The sequence below is a fragment of the Bos indicus x Bos taurus genome, chromosome 19 (genome assembly GCF_003369695.1).
Source record: "Bos indicus x Bos taurus breed Angus x Brahman F1 hybrid chromosome 19, Bos_hybrid_MaternalHap_v2.0, whole genome shotgun sequence".
Classification (NCBI taxonomy): Eukaryota; Metazoa; Chordata; class Mammalia; order Artiodactyla; family Bovidae; genus Bos; species Bos indicus x Bos taurus.
In genome coordinates, this window is record NC_040094.1 from 45,312,782 (window position 1) to 45,336,097 (window position 23,316).

General features: G+C 35.7%; 1 protein-coding gene across 8 annotated transcripts in view; it reads right to left on the bottom strand.

Moving 5' to 3' along the window:
- Window positions 1-23,316, bottom strand: part of GPATCH8 (G-patch domain containing 8) — a 95,134-nt gene that overhangs the window by 64,189 nt on the left and 7,629 nt on the right. For 3 of the 8 annotated variants that reach the window (XM_027517212.1, XM_027517208.1, XM_027517210.1), the window contains exons 1-3: window positions 9,635-9,715; window positions 3,463-3,480; window positions 1,320-1,392 (exon numbers count right to left, since the gene is read on the bottom strand). Coding sequence is in view for 2 of the 8 variants with exons in the window: in XM_027517206.1 (XP_027373007.1) it covers window positions 1,320-1,392; window positions 9,635-9,709 (148 nt within the window). In the remaining 6 variants the exon portion in view is untranslated. Of the gene's footprint in view, window positions 1-1,319; window positions 1,393-3,462; window positions 3,481-8,609; window positions 8,645-9,634; window positions 9,716-23,316 lie in introns of those variants that run through there. The other 5 variants (XM_027517206.1, XM_027517207.1, XM_027517213.1 and 2 more) reach the window with 4 other exon arrangements.

The window sequence follows — 23,316 nt, forward strand, 5'->3', positions numbered from 1 at the left end:
TGAACTATCACCTCCATTCAACCCAACCCAACATTTAACTGTGCAAACCACTGGGACTAAACCTGCCAAGAAGTCATTTCTACTTTAGTCCTGATGATGCTTTCTCTTTTCTGGTCTCTTAGAAAATCTATGGTCTATGCCATACAAATTGCTCTCAGTTGTTGAGTATTCTTTATACTGTGTACAATGAGTTCTTGCACCACTGGAAAACAAGTTTAGTGGTGATCAAATCTTTCTACCTCCCCCAAAGGATAGGTTAATGCTTAGTAATAAATATTCATTTGAAATATATTTTTGAGCATTTCTCATGTCACAACTGAATAGAATTTGTGGATGTATACTTTAAAAAGCAAAGGCTTTAAAGACTGAAACATCCTGTTTCATGCCCCGTCCTATTGTGGCCCTTAATACAGACATTTGAACTGATTAGACTGCCCACTCATATTATGGAAATTCATTTCCCAAATTCAAAAAATTAGTCAACAGTAGTGCACCTCTCCCCAAATATCCCTTTATACAATGAGACCCTTCATGACCAAATGTAGAAGTGCAATGATTTCCATCATTTCTGAGGTACTGTTCACATCTGCAGAGAACAGCAGCCCTTGAATACGACGGAGCTAATAAGTAAATGGAGTTGGTTGACTGGTTTTCAACTAGTAAGAACTCAGAAGCAGAAATGTTAGCAGTGTTTGTTATCCAAATGATTAGTACAGTTAAAAGAAAAAATTACATACAATGTAAACTGTAAACCACACATTTCCCAGAGACTGACCTGAACTCAAGAAATGGCCTCTCAGAGAACCCTAGGAAATCTCTGTTTCGATTTTATGTTTCATATAGGTTAATTATTCTACTATTGCATGGATTCTGATTAGAGACAAAGAACAAGGGCAATCACCAGCTTCAGGAAGAATTCAGGAGGGCAAAAATTAAACTCTGCTGTTGAAATTAATTCTCTTAAAAATACAGCAGCCATAATACATCACTAAGTGATACAAAGACAGTACATTCTGATACTACGTATTTCATTTACTTTACCCAACCATCACTTCCACCAAAAGAAATTTAAAACAGACTGAGCCATATACAGTATGTTTCCTGAAAGTATTCACGACACAGCAGCTTACTCTTGCAAATTATTAGCTTAACAGTGATTTCAAATACAGTTATAGGAAAAACAGACTACTCTAGGGGATAAAAGGCAGTGGGAGAAAGCCCAAAAACTTTTTCAAAAAGACAAAAAATATATTCAGGCATAAGATCTGCATCAGAAACATTTTTTCTTTCTTTTTTCTTGGTATATTTAAAAAACTTACCCTGAAGAGATTTTCCCAATCCCTGGCCCAGCTTCCACCCATGTTTCTGGAGTAAGCGATGTCCAATATTATCCTGACAGACAGAACAGAGAGACAAACCAAAAATATTCCAATAATATATTCTTCCCTTCCTAGTGATATTTAACAGGTGATGAACAAGAGATAATTCTACATATATGCATGCAAAAAAGGTGCTAATAGGGGAAATGTGCCCAATAAAGGGGGCATTAATGTAAAAAGAAATACTGGCTAGTATTTTATACAGGAAGAACAAAGAGGGAAAGGGTCCTTTCTGATGGTGTGTTGGGCAATTTTTATACACAACACTTTTAAAAAGAGAAAAAAGGGAAGGGGAAAGGGGGAAGAATACACTTATGAAGTTTAAAACTAACATTAAAAAGCATAAAATCAAAGTACTTATACAATCATATCCACCACCTAGACAGCACCACTTTAAGAGCTTTTTTTTTTTAATAAAGAAAATCTACATTGTATTTAGTTATTTTGCTTATGTGTCAGGCTTTCATGATACAAAGTAAGTTGTAAGTGTAAGACTGCCCCACCACTAGAAATGAAAACACAATCAGAGCAAAATCCAGGCTAGACTTGATTGGTTTTTTAATACATATATATAAAATATAAATATTTAACTAGCATGCAGCCAATATTAAACTGAAAAAACAGTGAGGTTAGTAAAACGAGAAATTAAATTGATTAAACAGAAAAATAAAATGAGCTCAAGCACAGACTGAGTGATGCATTTCAACATGTAATCTAACAAAAATGCTAAAATGTTAGAATGATACAGGCCTAGCAATAAGTTAACAGTAAAGAACCATTAGTGCATGTAGGGGAAAAAAACCAATATACATAATGTCTCATCTTCCTAGGAGCACAGTGGAAAAGATCATTCAATGTAAATCACATGTAAAGACACTAGAAACAACAATTAAATGTCAGCTTTTGCGTAAGGTTTCAAGATCTTAGAAACCTCTGCAGACCTTTGTCCAATTCTTTGCTTTTTACAAATACGGAGAGAACACTAAAATAATCATTTAGCTGTATCTGATAAAATGATGTTACTTATCAAAAGGAAAACATTTAAAAATTGTAAACAGAAAGTGTTCTGTATGCATTAAAATGTAATTTATAATATTAATTGGGTATCACCACTTGAAAATAATCTTGTATTTCCTAAAATCAAATTATGAAGTCAACTAAACCATAAATCTCTGAATTAAAAACAGACATATTAAATTGATTTTTATCTTCCAGCTACATATTCAATGGTAAAATGCTCTGGAATTATAGGAAAAAATATGTTACTATTATATTCTCTGATAGTAAGTTATAAGAAGAAGATTAGGTCTCTTTAATGCTCTGTTTAAAAAAAAAAAGGTCAACTTCCTTCTATGAGTATTATGACAGGATGCCAACTAGAAAACTGGACTGAGCAGCTTATTACTTTATTGATTAGAGGAACAAAGATCAGGATACTTGAAAAAATGGGCAAATGATAATGAAAATGTTTCTATAACAAAACATGCAATTACTTTAAACATACATATACACAGTCATTACTGTACACAAAAGGTCACTAGAGATTATTTTTTGCTAGAAATTGAGAGAATGAGAAAATACTATGGTTATATGTAATCCCAGTACTGAATGCCTATATATAAATAACCTTATTGTAAAAAAAAAAAAACTTTTGTAAGTCTTAACACAACTAATTTTAGCAGAAAATGAAGATAAAGAGAGAGGCCTTTATAGTACTACTGTGGAAATACACTTACCTGCACATAAAATCCTTGTTTTATATCATAATTCCTACAACTAAATTAACTACAGAAAGGACAAGGATAGCAGAATGACTCTAAGATAATGTAGCTGAATAAAGTATTGTTTAATCTCTTAATAGGCTAATTTTATAACTAGGCACAGATTTAGGGTATTAAAACCATGCTGACAAAAATTGTTGTCCCTTTTTTTAAATTAAGAAAACTCTATCTTTTGGCTAAGTGGAGATGAGACATTATGCTGACCGTGTTATATTATGAATGCACTAAAATAAACAGACAGATGAAGCAGTATGCTATTTCCAAAAGCAGTGCAAGTGGAGTGAAAGCATTTCCATACGAACCTGGCTTTAAAAACTGGGCTGTCAAAAGAACAGTTAAATGTAACACAAAGTAAGAAACTGTCCAATCACTAATGGTCGTTTTTTTTTTTTTGTCTTGTTTTCAATTCACTGCTTGCAATTAATGTATTTATTAAAGAAGAGTGAAAGCATAAGTAAATTCACGAGTCAAGACCAGCTGAGAGATTCAAGAGCAGCGTGTTGTGACTGACAACAGTGAAAGGAAAAGCAAATGTTAAAGGGAGAGGGAGAAAAAAGAAAAATTTAGGGTTATACACATTAGCATCACTTTTACAAAACCACTCAAGATGGCTGTCACCTTCTCAAAAAAAGCTATTGATACAAAATGGCAGTGGTACTTCTCTTCTAAATCTTTAAACGAAAACTGTTCTTTAATTAAATCTACTTCCCTGGTGGCCCAGACAGTAAAGCATCTGCCTACAATGCGGGAGGCCCGGGTTTAATCCCTGGGTTGGGAAGATCTCCTGGAGAAGGAAATGGCAACTCACTCCAGTATTCTTGCCTGGAAAATCCCATGGACGGAGGAACCTGGTAGGCTGTAGTCCATGGGGTCACAGAGAGTCGGACACGACTGAGTGACTTCATTTTCTTTCACTTTCCCCAAGTATAAACAGGGAATGAAATGTCAGGGGTTATGTATTAATATTATTAATATGCCACTCTATGACCTTGCAATTATAACAAAAAGCAACAATAATAATAGGCATATCTCCCAGAAAGTCTTCTACTCACCAACCTCTGAGATTAAGTGAATGACTATTACGGAAAATCTGAGCCTTTCCTATCATTTCAGACTATCTGTTTTTGGAGAAAAAATGGCAGTTCTGCAACTCTGCAGAAAGGACTAGTATTCACTATGGTCCCTCTTCCTACCAAAAGAAAAAAGTTTTATAAAGACTAGTGAAAAATCCAGTAGGCTTAAGGATGATGGGTAACACAAGAAAGGCACGTCAAAATATCTCATAACAAAGTATTAATAGAACAAAGCAGACTTGTCTAATCTGAAGTGATCAAACTGTTCACTGAATTTCACTGTGAAAGAGCAAGGAATTCAGTGGCCAACTGGTGATAATCATTACTCTCTCTGGTTAGGGTGTCAATCATTTCTATGAATGTCATTTATAACAGTAAACTGCAGCAATCTGTGGCCTCAACTGGTAATCTAGACATAACAAGGGCAATGAGCACTATTTAACTCCTGAAATAACAGTTTATTATTTTGGTTACTACAAAAGTGACTAAAAAAACTTGATTTTTTATTTTTAAGCAAAATAAATAATTTGAAGTTTAGTTATAATCTTACAGAACTGAAAATAACTTTTTTTAACACAGCCTGGTTTGTGACTGACAAAGGGGCATGTATAGTGATAGGCTGTTTATAATTTAACTACACATGGAAAAAATGCAGGGAAATACTAATTTTAAACAATTAATAAAGCAACTAACTTTGCCCAAGGGAGGTAGGCAAAAGGGTGGTTTTCCAGATCATTCATAAAGAATTCCCACAAACTATTTGTTGTTGTTTGGCCGTCCCACACAGCCTGTGGGGTGTCAGTACCCTGATGAGGGATTGAACCTGGGTTCTTGGCAGTTAAAAGTGCAGAGGTCCTAACCACTGGACTGCCAGGGAATTCCTCCCATGACCTATTCATTACTCTCTGTCCTTAAGACTCCAAAAATGGTGGCAATGTGGCATTTTATTTGGTTAGGAATGAAGTTCTTAATTCTAGTTAAACTATGAAGCTGAGCTAAAAACTCAAAACTTTTTTCATCTAGATTACCTAAATTGGCCTTTATGGTTTTTCTGTTTCTAAACTCAAATGTAAATTAAAGTGCTATATTTTAATCCTCTGTACTAAATGTGCAAGAAAGGAGGATATAATTTTTAAATGGGAACATCAATAATAGCAAGAAATGTGTATTAGAAACAACTACCAATATGCTAAAAACACAATACCAGCCAAAACACAAACACAAAAAACCATCTCATTATTGTTTCAGCCATTCCTCAACAATTTTATTAATTAAATACCAAGTAGAAAACTTTCCCAGGAACTTCTCTCTGCTCCCTGAAGCTGTATACCATCAAAGAAACAATAACCATTTGGGAAACAGCCCCACCAATCTGTATAACGGGAGTCTGCCAAACCCCACCAATCTGTATAATAGGAGTCTGCCAAAATATAGACTAAAATTCACTTCATTGTGTGGGGCTGATTTCTAAGTTTTTTAATAATAGGAAATAGAATACCAAGTCTCAAGAGAAAACTATACTACAATTATGGCAGTGACTAGATGAATACTAATTCCACACTGAATTTTCTTTTAGTTGACAGCCACATTCAATTTACACCATTTAGCTCATTTTCAACAGTGACAAAAATGGCAAATCTCTTGAGTGGATTGTAAGCTTTGCTGATTGTGTATTAAAGACTCTATAAGCAAAAACCAAGTGCTACTAGGTGAACCCATGCAAACAACAAGTTGTAAAAATTCCCCAACAAAAAAATCTATAGCTCACTACAGATGACACAATGAAGACTAGAGAGAAAAGCCATATAGTAATGCTACACCATTCAGCTCCAAGAAGCACATTATTTATAGTGCAGTCCACATATGGTCACTGCTAAATATCAAATCAGCAGTCTTATAGAGTTACAGTTTGGAACTAGTGGAGTCCACAGATCTAAACAGATATGCAACATGACAAAACCCACTTATACATACACTTCTAAATCCTTAGATATGCAAAGTAAACATCAGCAACTGGAATTTGAAAACTTAATTTTTTTAAACCTGCTCAGTCAACCTGACAACTATAAAGACAGAATTTTAATCTGTCAGGTAGAACAAAGACCAAGTACTGGATGACGGGCAGTTTCACTTCCAACTGCAACAATGACAACATATTTTAAGTCTATGGCGCAGGGATTTGCCTTTTGTACAGCTTATAATCACTCTCCCATCTGATTTCTCATCTTCTTTCTATGGTAAAGATCACAACAAACCATATACCTTAAGTCAGATCAACCAATTTTTGGATCTATGGTGGAATCCTAGACTGGGTTATGGTTTTAAGATTATGGTTTTTAAACGCTTTATTTTTCAGTATAAAGTAGAGATCATAATCATAGGTGGGACCTAAAAATCTCATAAAGTAGCTACATTAAAACATAAATTTTAAAAAGTTTTTTGTAATAAGAGCAAAATGTTAATACTTCCCACCTTCTCCTTAATTCAGATAAACAAGTTATCTGGCAATTCTTTAATAATTTTCTTGGAACATTGTTTTATTATTGACCAGAAACTTCACTGAAAGATATCTGGTTGGTTGAAATAAACCAGGGAAAATAAAAATTTATACCAAAGATAATGAACTACTTCATTAATGCTGGATTTTGATGTATTTTCAACATTTCCAGATTGAAACTGAAATACCTGTATCATCTCAGGAACAAATCTAAGCTTCAGGAGTTTATCAAAATCATAATGTATTATTACATCTTTGTATCTCATTTCCTATCTTGCTGGTTTGCAACACATTTACCCTATTACAAAACAAAAAGACCTTAATCCTATACTCACAATAACCCCTTACACGGGCATATTCTTGGCACAAACCTGTGCAGAGACTTCCTCGGTTACCAGCTGCTGCAGATTACCTTCGTTTAAAAAAAAAAAAATGACTAGACCTTTAGCTCCTGCAATGATCTGTAGACTCCCAAAGCTGCATATTTCCAGCCACTTTTGAGTTGCATGCTGTAGCAAAACAGTCAGCACCTCTCAATAGATATTGCTGCAGAGAAAGATTTTAATTCAGCAGAGACTCTTTCTGTGTGTTAGAAGCAACCTCTATTTCCCCCTAAGAAGAAGATAGCTCAATAGTGCTCAACAAGATAGCCAGCCAGCCAGACATGTAACTAATATACACTTACTTGGTGGGCATTTCTAAGGTGACAGGGCTCTTGGAGGTTACTACACGATCTATTTTTATGCCAATCATTTTAGGACTTTCTTTTAAAACTTTAAATTTACCCCCAAATGATTGGGGAACAGAAATAAAATCCTTCTCTTTTTGCCCCACTTCTATCTAACACCACGTTGGCTATGAAGCACCTTACTACCTAAACTACTACATCACAAATAATCCATGTTTTAATGTGTTTCAGGAGTAGATTTTCATTAGAAGTACAATTTACTACTATACATCTCTGAACATATATTTATTCATAAAAAATTAAACATCCAGTCCAAGGATACTTGCTATTTCTAGTGGAGAAGATAATACTATTTAATAAATAAGGCATATATCAATTCCACTCCTACTCACTGAGATTACTCAGTCAGACTGCCTTATGATAGTGTTCTTTCTATGACATATGCTGGGAAAATTCCTGGACATTGTGAGAGGAAAAAGAGCACTAGTCCCACATGCCGAAGGAATGAACTTTCCAAAAACCTTTAAATGCAGTCCTAAAAGAAGGCTTTTAAAATGTTAAAATCATTTAATTTCATGCTTTTATTAAAACTTTCTTGAGTAAAGTAATAATGAATACTAGGCCGCAAATTTAGTCCAGCTAAATTTCCTGCTACTGTTGAGTCAGAGTACCCACTGAATTATAGCTTGTATAATATTATTCAACTTTGTACCTTGCAGAATATGGCACCTGGGCCTTTCTTTTGACAGCTATCTATTCTTAAACTTTGACCCAAAGAAACATTTAAATGATATGGAAAAGTTATTTTCCAAGTATAAAATACTGACCTAGCTAGCCCATAGATTTCACTGTAAAACTCCACCTTGTGATAATTCCCAAGACGATAGTAAAATAAGACAAAAACTTCAAATATTTTTTAACTCATCAAAGTGGGCCTGGCATTTCATCCTTAAGTCAAAACACAAGACTGGGCTTTCAGCACAACATCAGATGTGAATTCTCCCTCTGCAGCATTATCACATGCGTCATCAATTACTGCCATGCCTAAGTCTAGCATCATGCCAGCACATTAAGACAGAAGGTACTATATGCAGTGTTCACTGGACCAGAAGAACAGAAATAAGAAGGGGAGGTGGGGAGAAAGAAACCCTAGAGAAGAAATTAAAAAAAGGCAGACCGTGCAATACAAACCAGATCATGGCTGCTTAGCTAATATGGGCCAACTGCTGTGGAAGAAAAATGTCGAACACCCCAAGTTGTGTAAATTTCTGTAAACATCTAAACACACACACAAACACACACAACACCAACCTAGTTAGGAACATAAATATATGTTGATCCTTTACTATGCTACAGCTATTAAAATAAAAGCTAAAGTTAAAATATCTGTATTCTCTAAATTGCCTTATTTTCCTGAGGGAGGAGGAGAAGCTAGTATTTCTTAAAAGGAGAAGGGGGAACGTCTTGACTGTTATAGAGACTCTCTCTCTGTTGACTTTGCATTCTAGTTAATCAATAACTCTGAAACCCTTACTAAATACATACACTTAAGAACAAATATTAAATACTGACAATACTGACAAATTTAGACATTTTAACAATGGACTGTGTAATCTGAAAATAAAGGGCTTTTCAAAATAAAAATAATGTTCAAAAATTAAAGAGTCAGGAAAACAAATCTACTTGTTCTGTTGCATTGTATCAATATTTAAAATTAAGTCATGTGAATAGATACAATCAACTTTCGACAAAAACCAGACATCTCTTAAACCACAGAAACCAAAGTTACCATGTCTCACAAGAGTCTGGTAAATAAAAATATTAGCCCCTAACTGTTCCTAATGGAACATTTCACACATGATTGTGTTGCCAGGAAAGGTGAAGTTTTTTAAAGGATCAAAATACATTTTACTCCTTTATTCAATTTACAAAAACTTCAACTAAACTTAAACTTATTATCTTTAACAGAGTATGGGCCAAAAATGATATTTTTCCATCAAAATTCTAAAGTGTTTCTAGATTTTTTTCACTGATTTCCTAACATATTAAATATTAGATTACAACTCAAACTCTACTTGATTACTGTAGGGCATGCAAGAAAACAGCTCTAAACTGTACTATAAGTTAATTAATAAGTTTAACTTCATTCACATCAAGTGTCACACGAACACTACCTATCTAACTATCTATGACCCCAAATTAAGCACTGATCTTACCGATTCTATAGGCTTGTCAAGGGATGCTTGTTCAATTTCCAAATGTCCTTCTTCATATTGATCAAAGTGATTACCCTGAAAAAAACAAGACTACAGTTATTTTTCTAAAAGCAAATGCCAAAATTATTAGTAAAACTAAGCAAACTAGGGGGTTATCTTTAATTTTTCATTCTTTTTGAATAAACAACCAAAACTGTCACAAATTCAGGCTTTCTTAAATCTGTAAACACAATTTATTAGAAGTCTAGATCTAGTAATATGAACTTTTCTTATGATAAACATTGAAATTGCTAACTAAAATATTAACCATCATTTGGGATAGCAACTCTTTCTTAGACTGACTATATTAGGAAGACTGCAGAATCTTAAAAACAAAGGGCTGTATTGTGTTTTACTTTTCCAAAACAATCTTGTGCTACAGCAAACAAACCCTGACAGCAGAATGCAAATAAAATCTGTATTACAACACTGTTCAATGTTGCTAACACTGCCTTTCACTAAAACTGCTAAAATGGTCAACTTTAAATCATCAATTTCCAACTCCAAAGCTTCAAGGAGTTCAGAAACACAATCTCTTGACACAGTATCCTAAATACAGCTATTCCTCAAATGATCTGCTAAAAGACACAAGCATGCCTGTATAACGCTATATTTGACCATAATCAAGGAAGCTGTCACTACAACTAGAATAAGTCAAAACAGCTCAACTGAGGTGGGAACAGACAACTAGGAAGTTCTCTCTGTTTTTTTCTTCTGCTCCATGAGAAAAGGAAAAGTTCATAATTTAGCTTTAAATCAGAATATCAATTTTTCAGTTTCCTTCTTGTTATAAAGTAACAAGTATCAAATCTGGGTCTCCTGCACTGCAGGCAGATTATTTTACCATCCCAAATACAGCTATTCCTCAAATGATCTTACAAAGTAAGAGCATGAGGAGTTGTGAGTCCTGAATTTATTTAAGCCAAGAAGACTAAAGATTTCAGTCTAGCCTAAATTTAATTCAGGTATGGAGTGGTAGGACAACCTGGATGTTAACCTAACCAAAAATTACTCTGCTCTTTCAAAGTAAAATTTTAGTTGAACGAATACAGCTTAACTACAGCAAGCTCTGACATGTAATTTGCCACACTATATGGTAAACATTAAGTTACTTATTTTCGCAACCAGACTGTGAAGTCCTTAAGGACAAGAATGGGGTCTTGTAGTGACGAAAAAGTTCTGGAACTAGACAGTGGTAATAATGGTTGTATAACACTGGTAACGTATTTAACACCACTGGACTATGCACTTTAATTAAAATGAAAAAATGCTATGTTATTTGTTTTTACCAGGTTAAAGATAATAAAACTGTATGGTAAAGTCTATCCAAAAGAAGAAAGGAGTAATAGGATAGGAGTGGGGTTTCCAAAGATAAAAGCTAATCTTAAAAATGGAACAGGATTTAAGAGCAGAGGGGCTCAGACAGTAAAAGGATCTGCCTGCAATGAAGGAGACCTGGTTTCCACTCCTGGGTTGGAAAGATCCCCTGGAGAAGGAAATGGTAACCCACTCCATTATTCTTGACTGGAGAATCCCATGGACAGAGGAGCCTGGCAGGTTACATACAGTCCACGGGCTCACAAAGAGTCGGACATGACTAAGCAACTAACACTACAACTCTCCCTTCCCAGAATGATGAAAAAACAACCATCAACAAATAATATAAAAAAAATAGCCATTAATCCTGAAAGTCTGTCTTAATCTCCAATATTTCATCCAATGATCTCTTTAAAGTAACACCTGCCTCTTGGCATTTAACTTCTATTCTAGCATTTAAAAGTTTAATAGTTGGGGTTTCCCTGGTGGTTCAGTGGTAAAGAATCCACCTGCCAATGCAGAAGACATGGGTCTGATCCCTCATCTGGGAAGATGTCACATGCTGCAGAGCAACCAAGCCTAGGAAACACAACCACTGAGCCCATGTGCCACAACTACTAAAGCCCACACACAGCAACTAGAGAAAACCTTGTGCAGCAACAAAGACCCAGCACAGCCAAAAATAAATAAATAAATAAATTTATTTTTTAAGTTTAACAGTTACTTAAAAGTTGTTAACTGCAAAGTACATCTAAATTCCTAAATAATAAATATCCGGATAAATTAGATTAACCCAAATCTCACAGTATAGGACACCAAAGTGAAAGTGATAGTCACTCAGTCGTGTCAGACGCTTTGCAACCCCATGGTTAAACAGTCCATGGAATTCTCCAGGCCAGAATACTGGAGTGGGTAGCCTTTCCCTTCTCCAGGTGATCTTCCCAACCCAGGGATCGAACCCAGGTCTCCCACATTGCAGGCAGATTCTTGACCAGCTTAGCCACAAGGGAAGCCCATAGGACACCAATGTCTGGCCAAATTTCATAATTCTCTTTTACTCTATCAGTCACTTCAGTCGCTCAGCTGTGTCCGACTCTTCGCAACCCCATAGACTGCAGCACACCAGGCCTCCCTGTCCATTACCAACTCCCAGAGTTCACTCAAACTCATGTTCACGTCAGTTCTTTTACTCTATAGCTTGATATAATTTAATTATAAAAGAATAATTTCAAACTACCAACAATTGGCTACTATTTTTTAAAGCAGCTAAACCTTTATTTGACTTAGGACAATTGATTAATTGTTCTTCAAAAAGGTTCAAAAACAATTAGAGAAGTATTTTCCATATATGGTGCTAGAACTAGGTACTCATATGTAAAAAAGTCTCAATCCACACTGCACATGTATCACAGACCTAAAAGCAGACCTTGGGTGAGACAAGGATTTAAGATACAATCCCAGAAGCACAACTTATGAAAGAAAAAATTGAAACACTGAATTGAGAGAAAATATTCACAAACCTTAAGATTTGTATCCAGAATATATAAAGAAGTCACAGAACACAATATTAAGAAAATCTAGCTCTAAAGTAGGCAAAAGTTTGCTGGTAGGAATGTAAAATGGTACAGCCACTTAAGAAAATAGTTTGGCAGTTTCTTACACACTTCTACACACATTTATCCAAATAGCCCATCAACATTGTCACTAGGTATTCACACAAGAAAAACGAAAACCTATGTTCACACAAAACCTGCCTGTGAATGTCTGGAAATTACTCAAATGTCCCTCAACTGGGAAAGGAATGTAAAAACTATAGTACACCCATACATGGACAAATATTCAGCAATAAAAGGAACAAACTACTCATATAAGCAACATCTGTATGAATTTCAAACACATTATGCTAAGTAAAAGAGGTCATGCTGAAGAAGCTACCCGATTCTATTTATATAGCATTCTGAAAAAAGCAAAACTAGAGGAAAACACCAACTAGTGGTTTTTTCAGCCCCCTAAAAACTGCTTGATTCTAGAAGTTAACTCAGAAACCTGTTTAAGAGACAAGAGATGAGACAGAGGCCATTTTTAACTGCACATGTTTTTTTCTTTTGAATTTTATACTTAACTACCCAATACTCAAATATCCTAATAGAAATCACAATCACTTTGTATTTTATCTCTGAATATTTAAAATGAAAGCTCTATGTATTTTTGAATCAGTATCACTTTAAAATAAATTTTAAAATATTTCCCCAGAAATTTTAAATGGTGTTAATTCAAAAATACAGTTATGTATTATGCTGTGTTCTTTGGGAGTTTTTCCCCAGAAGTAAAAGGTACTAGGGGGGGAACACTGAGAGAAGAGTATCACATTTTCCACAGCTATTACATATTTAAAATGCAGATAATACTGTAGCATTTCTCTTTTGTTTTAAAAAGTAGAGACCAATGTCCAACAAGGGAAGAGTTTAATTCTATTTTATTAATGCAACAATTAGGGAGTCATTTAAAAGTTTTAAAACTATGTGGAAGTGTGTTAATTTGAAGTTAAATGGAAGGGAAAAACTCAAAAAGGTTGTGTGAGACTATGTGGACAAAAATTAAACAAGCAATGTTACGTAAATATGACAGGAGCTGGTAAGTATTTCTGGGGGGAAAAAAAAAAAACTAACCAACATCTAAAGTTTAGTTTTTTAAGTATCTGCTGACTTTAGTGATAGCACTTGAATTTAAACAGCCTGAAAAGAAATATCCTACAAATTATCATAACTAACTTAGGGAATTGAGAGAGATCACTTCTCAATATTTTGAGTATCTGATTTGCCATAATAAACCAATTAGCGTCCTGTTTTTATTACTATCTTGTATTTGGCCTCATACAAATCATGTTATAGTTTTCATCCATTCTGTACTCATCTGCAAAATGAACTTGAACTAGACACTCATGTCATTTCTTGGCCTAAAATTCTACGAATTTGCAGATTTAAAGTGAATTAAAAGTATCCTACAAGGGAAAAAAAAACCTGACATTTAAAATTTGCCACTACAAAAACCTAATTACTACCAAAAGTAAAATGTTAACCAAAAAGCTAATAATCCCTAGTGGTGAAGCATAAAACATTTTTCATCTACACCAAAATAAACATAATGACATGAAAATCAAGTAAAAGCAAGCAATAAATAAACTAAGTGACCCTGGGTTTGCTGTTGATTTTTCAGATACAATACCAAAAGGCACGGGACTTCCCAGGTGGCACTAGTGGTAAGGAGCCCGCCTGCCAATGCAGGAGACGCAGGTTTGATCCCTGGGTCGGGAAGAGTCTCTGGAGGAGGAAATGGCAACCCACTTCAGTATTCTTGCCTGGAGAATCAATCCCACAGACAGAGGAGCCTGGCACGCTATGGTCCACAGGGTCACAAAGAGTCAGACACGACTGAAGTGACTTAGCGCAGCACAGCACACAAAAGGCATGACGCATAAAAAAAAATAACTGCTAGGGACTTTATTAAAATGTAAAACGTCTGCTCTGTGCAAGTCACTGTCAAGAGGATAAGAGGACAAGCCACAAATCAGGAGAAAATATTGCAAAAAAGCACATCGGACAAAGAGCTGTTATCTAAAATATACAAAGAACTCAAACAATAAATAAACAAACAACTAAAAAATGGGCAAAAGATCTAAACTGACACTTCACCAAAGAAAATATACACATAACAAATACTATATGGAAAGATGCTCAACAACTTATTTCATTAGAGAACTGCAAGTTAAAATGAAATGCCACTACATATGAGAATGGCTAACATCCAAGATACCGACAACATCAAATGCTAGCAAGGATGTGGGAGCAACAGGAATTCTCACTCACTGCTGGTGGGAAAACAAAATACAAAAGACAGTTTGGCAGTTTCTTACAATACTAAACATACTCTTACCATACCATCCAGCAATTGCATTCCTTGGTATTTTTCCAGATGAGTTTAAAATTTACATCAAACAAAACCTTGTACATGACAGTTACAGTAGTTTTTATTCACAACTGCTAGAATTTAGCAACAACCAAGATGTTGAAGAGATGAACAGATTAACTGACCATGATACATCTATGCAACAAAATATTATTCACCACTAAAAAGATGAGCTATCAAGTCACAGAAAGACACAGAGGAGTCCTGAAAACATATTACTAAGTGAGAGATGCCAATCTGAAAAGATAACATATTTTGACTCCAAGTAAGTAACACTCTGGAAGAAGCAATACAATGGAAACAGTTACAGGTACACACACATACAGTGTGTGGCTGTCAGGGGCTTAAAGGGAAAAAAGGGATAAACAGATGGAACACAGATTTTTAGGACAGTGAAACTATATGATACTGTAAAGGTGGATACATGTCATTATACCACATATGCCAAAACTACAGAACTACATCAAGAGTGAACCCTAAGATATACTAGGACCTTGGGTGATAATTAGGTGTCAATGCTGGTTCACCTCTTGTAACAAATGTACCACTCTGGTGGGAATTGTTGATTACAGCTGATGTGAAGGAGGGAATGGATATATGGAAACTGAACGTTGAGTCTAATTTAAAACTGACTTAAAAAATAAAATCTATGTATTTTTTAAAAAGTAAACAACAAAAAAGTTAATAATCTGAGTAAACCCATAGTCAAAATTTCCAAAGCATTTCTTCAAAATAGTATGTTCATTTTAAAACTTGACTACAAAATTGTAAAATTGATAACAATGATTATCTCTAAGAAATGAAATAAAGTAGCACTTTCTTTCACTTTTTCCTATTACAATGTAGCCTGAACTTTTAACAATATCTACTTTTACATTTGTATTACTTGCTCTGTTTTAGTGGAGGGTTTTTTTTCCTGATTTTTGCTTTTTAATTGCTTTAAAACTTTACATTTTTCTATGCAAATGGGTGAAACTTAGATTGGGTACCAAGGCAATGTCCAATTAGAAGCTGGTAACATCTGACACATGGAAATTACAAAAGGTTTACAGCAAATGGATCAGTAAAGGCATATCAGGAAAATGCAAGGGAAAAGAATAACAGTATTAATTTCATGGAAAATGGCAGGAGTCAAGGCATAAGGCAAAATTCATCATGGTCATGGTGATTAGAGACATTAATACAGAAATAAATGTGCCGTACTAATGAAAGATGTTAATGAGGGGGAAACAGGCACAGAGTATATGAGAGGTGTGGTGTATAAAAAACTGTGCTACCTTAGCAAACTTTCTGTAAATCTAAAACTGTTCTAAGATAAAAGGTTTATTTTTAAAAGTTTTGGGAAGGATCAATACCATTCCACAGACACAGACATGTATAGCTTTCTTTAGCTTTATAAAATCCTTTAGAAATCTTACCCTAATAAGCTCATGATATACTCAATACAGGATCTGGGAACCAGTTAAATTTAGGGGATTTTTTTTTTAATCATCTCTATTTTACAAACAAGAGAACTGATACATTAACTGATACAGAGATTGTCACAAATTCACAAAGGCTTCTGATTCTTAGTCCCATATTCCTGCCACTGTATTCTACTATACAAAACCCAAAGATTAAAAAAACAATAACCTTACCTCCATAATTCTGAAATAATATTCTCTATAGAAAGCAGAATAGTCAAAACTTAGTTAGCGATATGTAAAACAGATAATAACCTGCTGTACAGATGGATGGATATACAGTATAGGGAACTCTATTCAATACTTTGTAATGGTCTATATGGGAAAAGAATCTTAAAAAAAACCAAAACGGTGGAGACATATATATATATATATATATACATATAACTGGCTCACTTTACTGTACATTTGAAACCAACAACACTGTAAATCAACTGTCAGTTCAATTTAGTTGCTCAGTCGTGTCCGACTCTTTGAGACCCCATGGACTGCAGCATGCCAGGCCTCCCTGTCCATCACCAACCCCCAGAGTTCACTCAGACTCACGTCCATCGAGTCAGTGATGCCATCCAGCCATCTCATCCTCTGTCATCCCCTTCTCCTCTTGCCCCCAATCCCTCCCAGCATCAGTCTTTTCCAATGAGTCAACTCTTCGCATGAGGTGGCCAGAGTACTGGAGTTTCAGCTTCTGCATCATTCCTTCCAAAGAAATCCCAGGGCTGATCTCCTTCAGAATGGACTGGTTGGATCTCCTTGCAGTCCAAGGGACTCTCAAGAGTCTTCTCCAACACCACAGTTCAAAAGCATCAATTCTTCGGCGCTCAGCCTTCTTCACAGTCCAACTCTCACATCCATACATGACCACAGGGAAAACCATAGCCTTGACTAGCCAGACCTTTGTTGGCAAAGTAATGTCTCTGCTTTTGAATATGCTATCTAGGTTGGTCATAACTTTCCTTCCAAGGAGTAAGCGTCTTTTAATTATGGCTGCAGTCACCATCTGCAGTGATTTTGGAGCCCCCCAAAATAAAAGTCTGACCCTGTTTCCACTGTTTCCCCATCTATTTCCCATGAAGTGATGGGACCGGATGCCATGATCTTCGTTTTCTGAATGTTGAGCTTTAAGCCAACTTTTTCACTCTCCACTTTCACTTTCATCAAGAGGCTTTTTAGTTCCTCTTCACTTTCTGCCATAAGGGTGGTATCATCTGCGTATCTGAGGTTATTGATATTTCTCCTGGCAATCTTGATTCCAGCTTGTGTTTCTTCCAGTCCAGCGTTTCTCATGATGTACTCTGCATATAAGTTAAATAAGCAGGGTGACAATATACAGCCTTGACGTTCTCCTTTTCCTATTTGGAACCAATCTGTTGTTCCATGTCCAGTTCTAACTGTTGCTTCCTGACCTGCATACAGGTTTCTCAAGAGGCAGGTCAGGTGGTCTGTTATTCCCATCTCTTTCAGAATTTTCCACAGTTTACTGTGATGCACATAGTCAAAGGCTTTGGCATAGTCAATAAAGCAGAAATAGATGTTTTTCTGGAACTCATTTCTCCAATAAATTTTTTAAAATTTAGTTATCATAAAATACATGGAAAGATTGAAGATGTATTACAAATGAGAGAAGACAACCAAGAAACAGCTAAATGTAAACAATGTGGAAACCTGGATGGGATCTTGGAACAGAAAAAGGACATCAGTGGAAAAACTGGTAAAATTCAAATAAGGTCTATGATTTAGTTAATATTATCTTACCAAAGATAATTTCTTAGTCTTGATAATTATGTTATGGTTATTATACAAATATTGTAGCAGAAGAACTTGAGTGAATAGTATACCAAAACCCTCTACACTATTTTGGGGACTATTCTGTAAGTCTAAAATTAGTTAAAAATAAAAGCAAAAACCTTTTAGTTATCATTATTATTGAAAGCATATTATGAGAAAAAAATCAAAGAGCTAAAAACTGTATTTTTGGAAAGGTAGAATGGAGACTGCTTGTATATATTAAGTAACTCTGAAAGAATCCACGTATAATTAAACAGTGGTTGTCTTTGAGAAGAAGTGATTTAACTTTTCACTCTGAATCCTTCTGTCTCTTCTGAATGTTGTACTAGAAAAGCAAAATGAAGGACGGGATATAAGAAGCGATTTCAAACTCCCAGGGCACAAACTATAGTAGCAGTAGCAGTGATGATGATGATAATATTTCTTGCCTTTCTCCCCCACAAGTTTTTTCCAAGTCATTCTGATAAATTTAGTAAGATTGTTCTTTCCAAAAATAATCAGCAAGACATCTGATTATCTGCTGGCCTCAACAGGGATTTGAAGAGAAGTAATTTTTTCTGCTTTACCCTGCTTCCAAAACCACATTTAGATCTCTGAAATCCCATTAGAGCTAGGATGACTGTATCGTACAAACCAGGGCATAGACAGAGGAAGAGGGTGTGCTAATCCTAATTACCCCTGGACAAGAGGTATAAACAGTCATCCTGGTGAAAATTCACAGATCCTGTGATTATTAAGGCATTCTTAAAATTTGATTTCAATGATCACTGTTTTGAACAGTTATTTCATTGTCCAAATCAATTCTTCCTTTTTAAATATTACCTGCTTTTAGAGTGAAATATAGGTTTTCATTTATGCTGATCAGAAATATAAGTTCAAAAAGATCAGACATACACATAATGTGTCAAAGATTTTTAAATGCACACCCACATATACATACTGCCAGCTGACTTTCTTTTAACTGCCTCTTCTTTCAAAAAAGGATCAACTTGGGGTAGGTCTTAACTACAAATGAATAGAACCTGACTGACCTGCGTATTATTGAAGTACATGGTAGCTTTAGTTCCTTACAGGTCAAGGATTCTGCTTCCAAGCACAGGACAAATGTGGAAATTTTCTATTATAAATTTAGCTGCAGTGATCATTTCAATATAAATAGAGACTAAGGTTGCCCTAAATTTATCCATATAAATGAATCTTGTTATTTGCTAACCAGTGCTGATTTTGGAATCTACATGATCCCACAGCTTTTCCAGTAATTAACTATATGGTAATTAATACGGAAAATGAGAAAGAAAAGTGTGGGACCACTCTTTAAGGATCACAACCAACAACCCGTAATTTCAAATAGCAAAACAAAATATTTAAGACCCCGAAGAGGTGAGCCTCTTCCGTCTTCTTAGTTATTAAAATTTCATACCATTTCTAAAAAAAATTTTTTTGATGAAAAGTATTACTCATAGTAAAAGTCGGCAGATCCAAAGTTTCCAATTTGAATCAAATCCATTATTAACAGGAGGATCATACAGACTGAAAATTTAAATCCTGTCTGGCTTTCCTATCTAGACTAGGTATGAGCCAAGTTTAAAGTTTTCTTTGTCAGCTTTATTGTACCACTCATGCAAACCCATCTTAGCCCCTGTCTCTAGCTATTAAGCTACCTGTTATAGATGTTCCTGTTTCGGCTCCAAATCTCTGCAATCAAAATTTATTTTTTCTACTGTATTTACCATTATCCCCTTAGAGACTGTCTAAAGTCACAAAGTAGATATATTAATCGTAACCCTACATCACAACTCAAATAATATATCTGTTTATAATTTGGAGTTTCTAAATTCAAAACATATAATGATGCGGATTTCACCTGTCATGGATTAAAAATGGTTTTGTTTAGTGTACAGAGCCATACAGAACAGCTTCGTATTTCACCTATGAACAAAACTTGTTCTCCTCTGACAACAAATAATGAGAATTCATCTCTGTCTCCCTCTCCCTTACCCCTGCCAAATAAACTAATTCTAGTATGGTCTCAAATCAGAAAGAAAACATCTCAGGATGAAAAACATATCCAAAAAGTAATGAACATTTGGGGAATCCCTTAGTGATCCAGTGGTCAGGACTCAGCTTTCACTGCTGAGGGCCCAGGTTCAATCACTGGTTGGGGAACTAAGATCCCACAAGCTACATGGCTTGGCCATAAAAATAAAGAAATGAACATCCTGGGGGATTACTGATATCATTTTACTAGTATAATAAAAACATATTTAAATTTAGAACCACCACTGGGGTCAATTCCTCAAAAACCCAAGTTCTTCACTATTGTTTTCATCATCATACAGTCTGATTTCCAATGACTTTCAGTACATTACTGTAAAGCCAAAGATCTCTGAAGTCAGACACCAGAAATCAAAGCAGTCTGCTGGGGGTGGGGATGGGAGTGGGGGTGTGTGTGTCTTCTAGGGGTGTGTGTGTGTCTGCTAGGGGTGTGTGTGTGTGTGTGTGTCTGCTAGGGGGGGGTGTGTGTGTGTGTGCTTACTCATTCAGTTGTGTCCAATTATGGGTGTATGTGTGTTTTTGCGCACATGCGTGCTTACTCACTTAGTTGGGACCCTGGGCTGTAGCCCGCCTGGCTCCTCTATTCATGGGCTTTTTCAGGCAAGAATATACTGGACAGAGTTGCCATTTTCCTCCTCCAGGGGATCTTCCCAACCCAGGGATTGAACTTGTATCTCTTCTGTCTCCTGCACTGCAGGCAGATCCTTTACCCGCTGAGCCATCTATAACCTTAGGCAGATTACCAAACCACTCACTGGGCTTAGGCCTGTTTCCCCAGCTATCAAATCCAGATGATGACACTACTGTATTACTGCACAGGCTTTGAGATTTAAAGAGTTAAAAAAAAGTAATAAATTATTGTTTCAAGACATTGTTGAGGCCAGTCAGTAACCCAGAAAAATAAATCCACTTACTAAATTTAATTCTATGTAATTTGGTAGGAGAGATAATTGGCTAAGCAATCTCAGTAAGTATCTAAGAATTTGAAAACACACTACACTGAGTCAAGGGTATGAGCATATCACACCCTTGTCTAAAAATACATGTACATCTGTTTGACATATCAAATTTTCTGGATAATTGGACTTCAGACCAAGAAAGGACTGGTTTCCAAAAACTCACTACACTGAAAAATTAGTATCTTTTAAAAACCCCACAATAGAAATAGACCTTTTTCAGAAATGCGGGCAAAATCAGCAAACAATTTCTGAGGTGTTCAAAAAGATATGGAGACAGTAGTTAACAAGTCCTATGGGATCCACATCAATGCTTATTATTTCTTTCGCCACTTGCTGGTACGATAAATGTCTATTTAGACATGTGACAAAAATTCTGCACTATTCCACAGAATAACAATGTGTATATACAATATGTCACACAAAAGAAAACTCACAACTAAGATTGCTATCATTAACATATACAATATAAAGTGAGACTACAACTCTCCGTAAGACAACTTCCATTCCTGAAATATCGTTCAGTTGGCTTTATAGGATATCACAGAACTAACAATTCAACTTAGATAATCCACAACACAGCAGGAAGTTGATCCCCCAAGTTAGACATAATCCTCAGACTCTACACAGTCTTTCCTTCCTACACATGTGCCTCTGCTGCTGCGTCGCTTCAGTCGTGTCCGGCTCTGTGCGACCCCATAGACAACAGCCCACCAGGCTCCCCCATCCCTGGGATTCTCCAGGCAAGAACACTGGAGTGGGTTCCCATTTCTTTCTCCAATGCATGAAAGTGAAAAGTGAGAGAGAAGTCGCTCAGTCGTGTCCAACTCTTAGCGACCCCATGGACTGCAGCCCACCAGGCTCCTCCATCCATGGGATTTTCCAGGCAAAAGAGTACTGGAGTGGGGTGCCATTGCCTTCTCTGTATGTGCCTCTACTTAACCATTAATTCAAATATCTGAGCAACTTGTAGGTGCCAGACCCTGAACCAATTCTAGAAAAATGAACAAGAAAGAATCTGCATTCAAGGAGTTCTACATCCAGGGAGATGAGATAAATTATAAGCATTATAATATAATAAAATAATAAGTATCATAAAGTATACAGTAGGAGAGATAAAAACAACACAGTGGTTAAAGGCTGAGACTAGTCCAAACTACTTGAAAGCTATCTCTTCGACTCACTAGCTGTGTGAAGTGGGTAAGTTTTTCATTTGTAAAACAGAGATAAAAATAGAATCTACCTAACTGGGAGACTGTACGAGATAATAAGCATAACATAGTGCCCAACAGAGAGCACTCTGTACTGTTAGCTGCTACTATTACTAATAAAAGTGCTGTTACTGAAATATGACCAAAGAAAATAAGCAACTAACTGCCTAGGGAAGATGTCAGAGACACAACAAATTGAGTCTTGAAGAATGAGTGGTAAGAATTTCAGACAGGTAGGAGGACATGCAAAAACAAAAACAACAAAAAAGCCTAGCAGGTCCAGATAAAAACAGAAACTACAGGATGGCAAGACAATGACAGGGCAAGAAAAGAAACACATCTGTTACAATGGCACCAGATGCTTAACAGTCTCAAAAGCCAAATTAGTGCATTTGGATTTTATTCTTGAAACGACCAGGAACGACAGGAAAAGTCATTATTTTAGGAGAGAACAAGGTTCAAATCTGAGTTTACTGTGTGGCCTCAATTTCTGTTTTCTCTTCTGTAAAGTGAAGGATACTACCACCTCGCTTGGATGGTTACTTAGATAAACATCTCCAAAATGCCTTGGCACAAAGCCTGTCATTTAATACTATTCAACAAACAGTAGCTGATAGTTTCATCACTAGATTCCACAGCAGTCAACTTCTGATGCTATAATGGTCATGGATACATTTTGACACCTTATTTTGACAGTATCCAGTAGAAGTACCACTCTTCTCTGCCATCTACTCTTCTACTGGAATAAATGAAAAAAATAGACTGATTTTTTAAAACCTTTTCTTATCCTTTTTTATATTTTATGATGCCGTGCCAACAAACAGGAACTCAATAAATGACTGGGAAATGGAATGGAATTTCTGGTAGACCTATAAACAGCAAAAAGG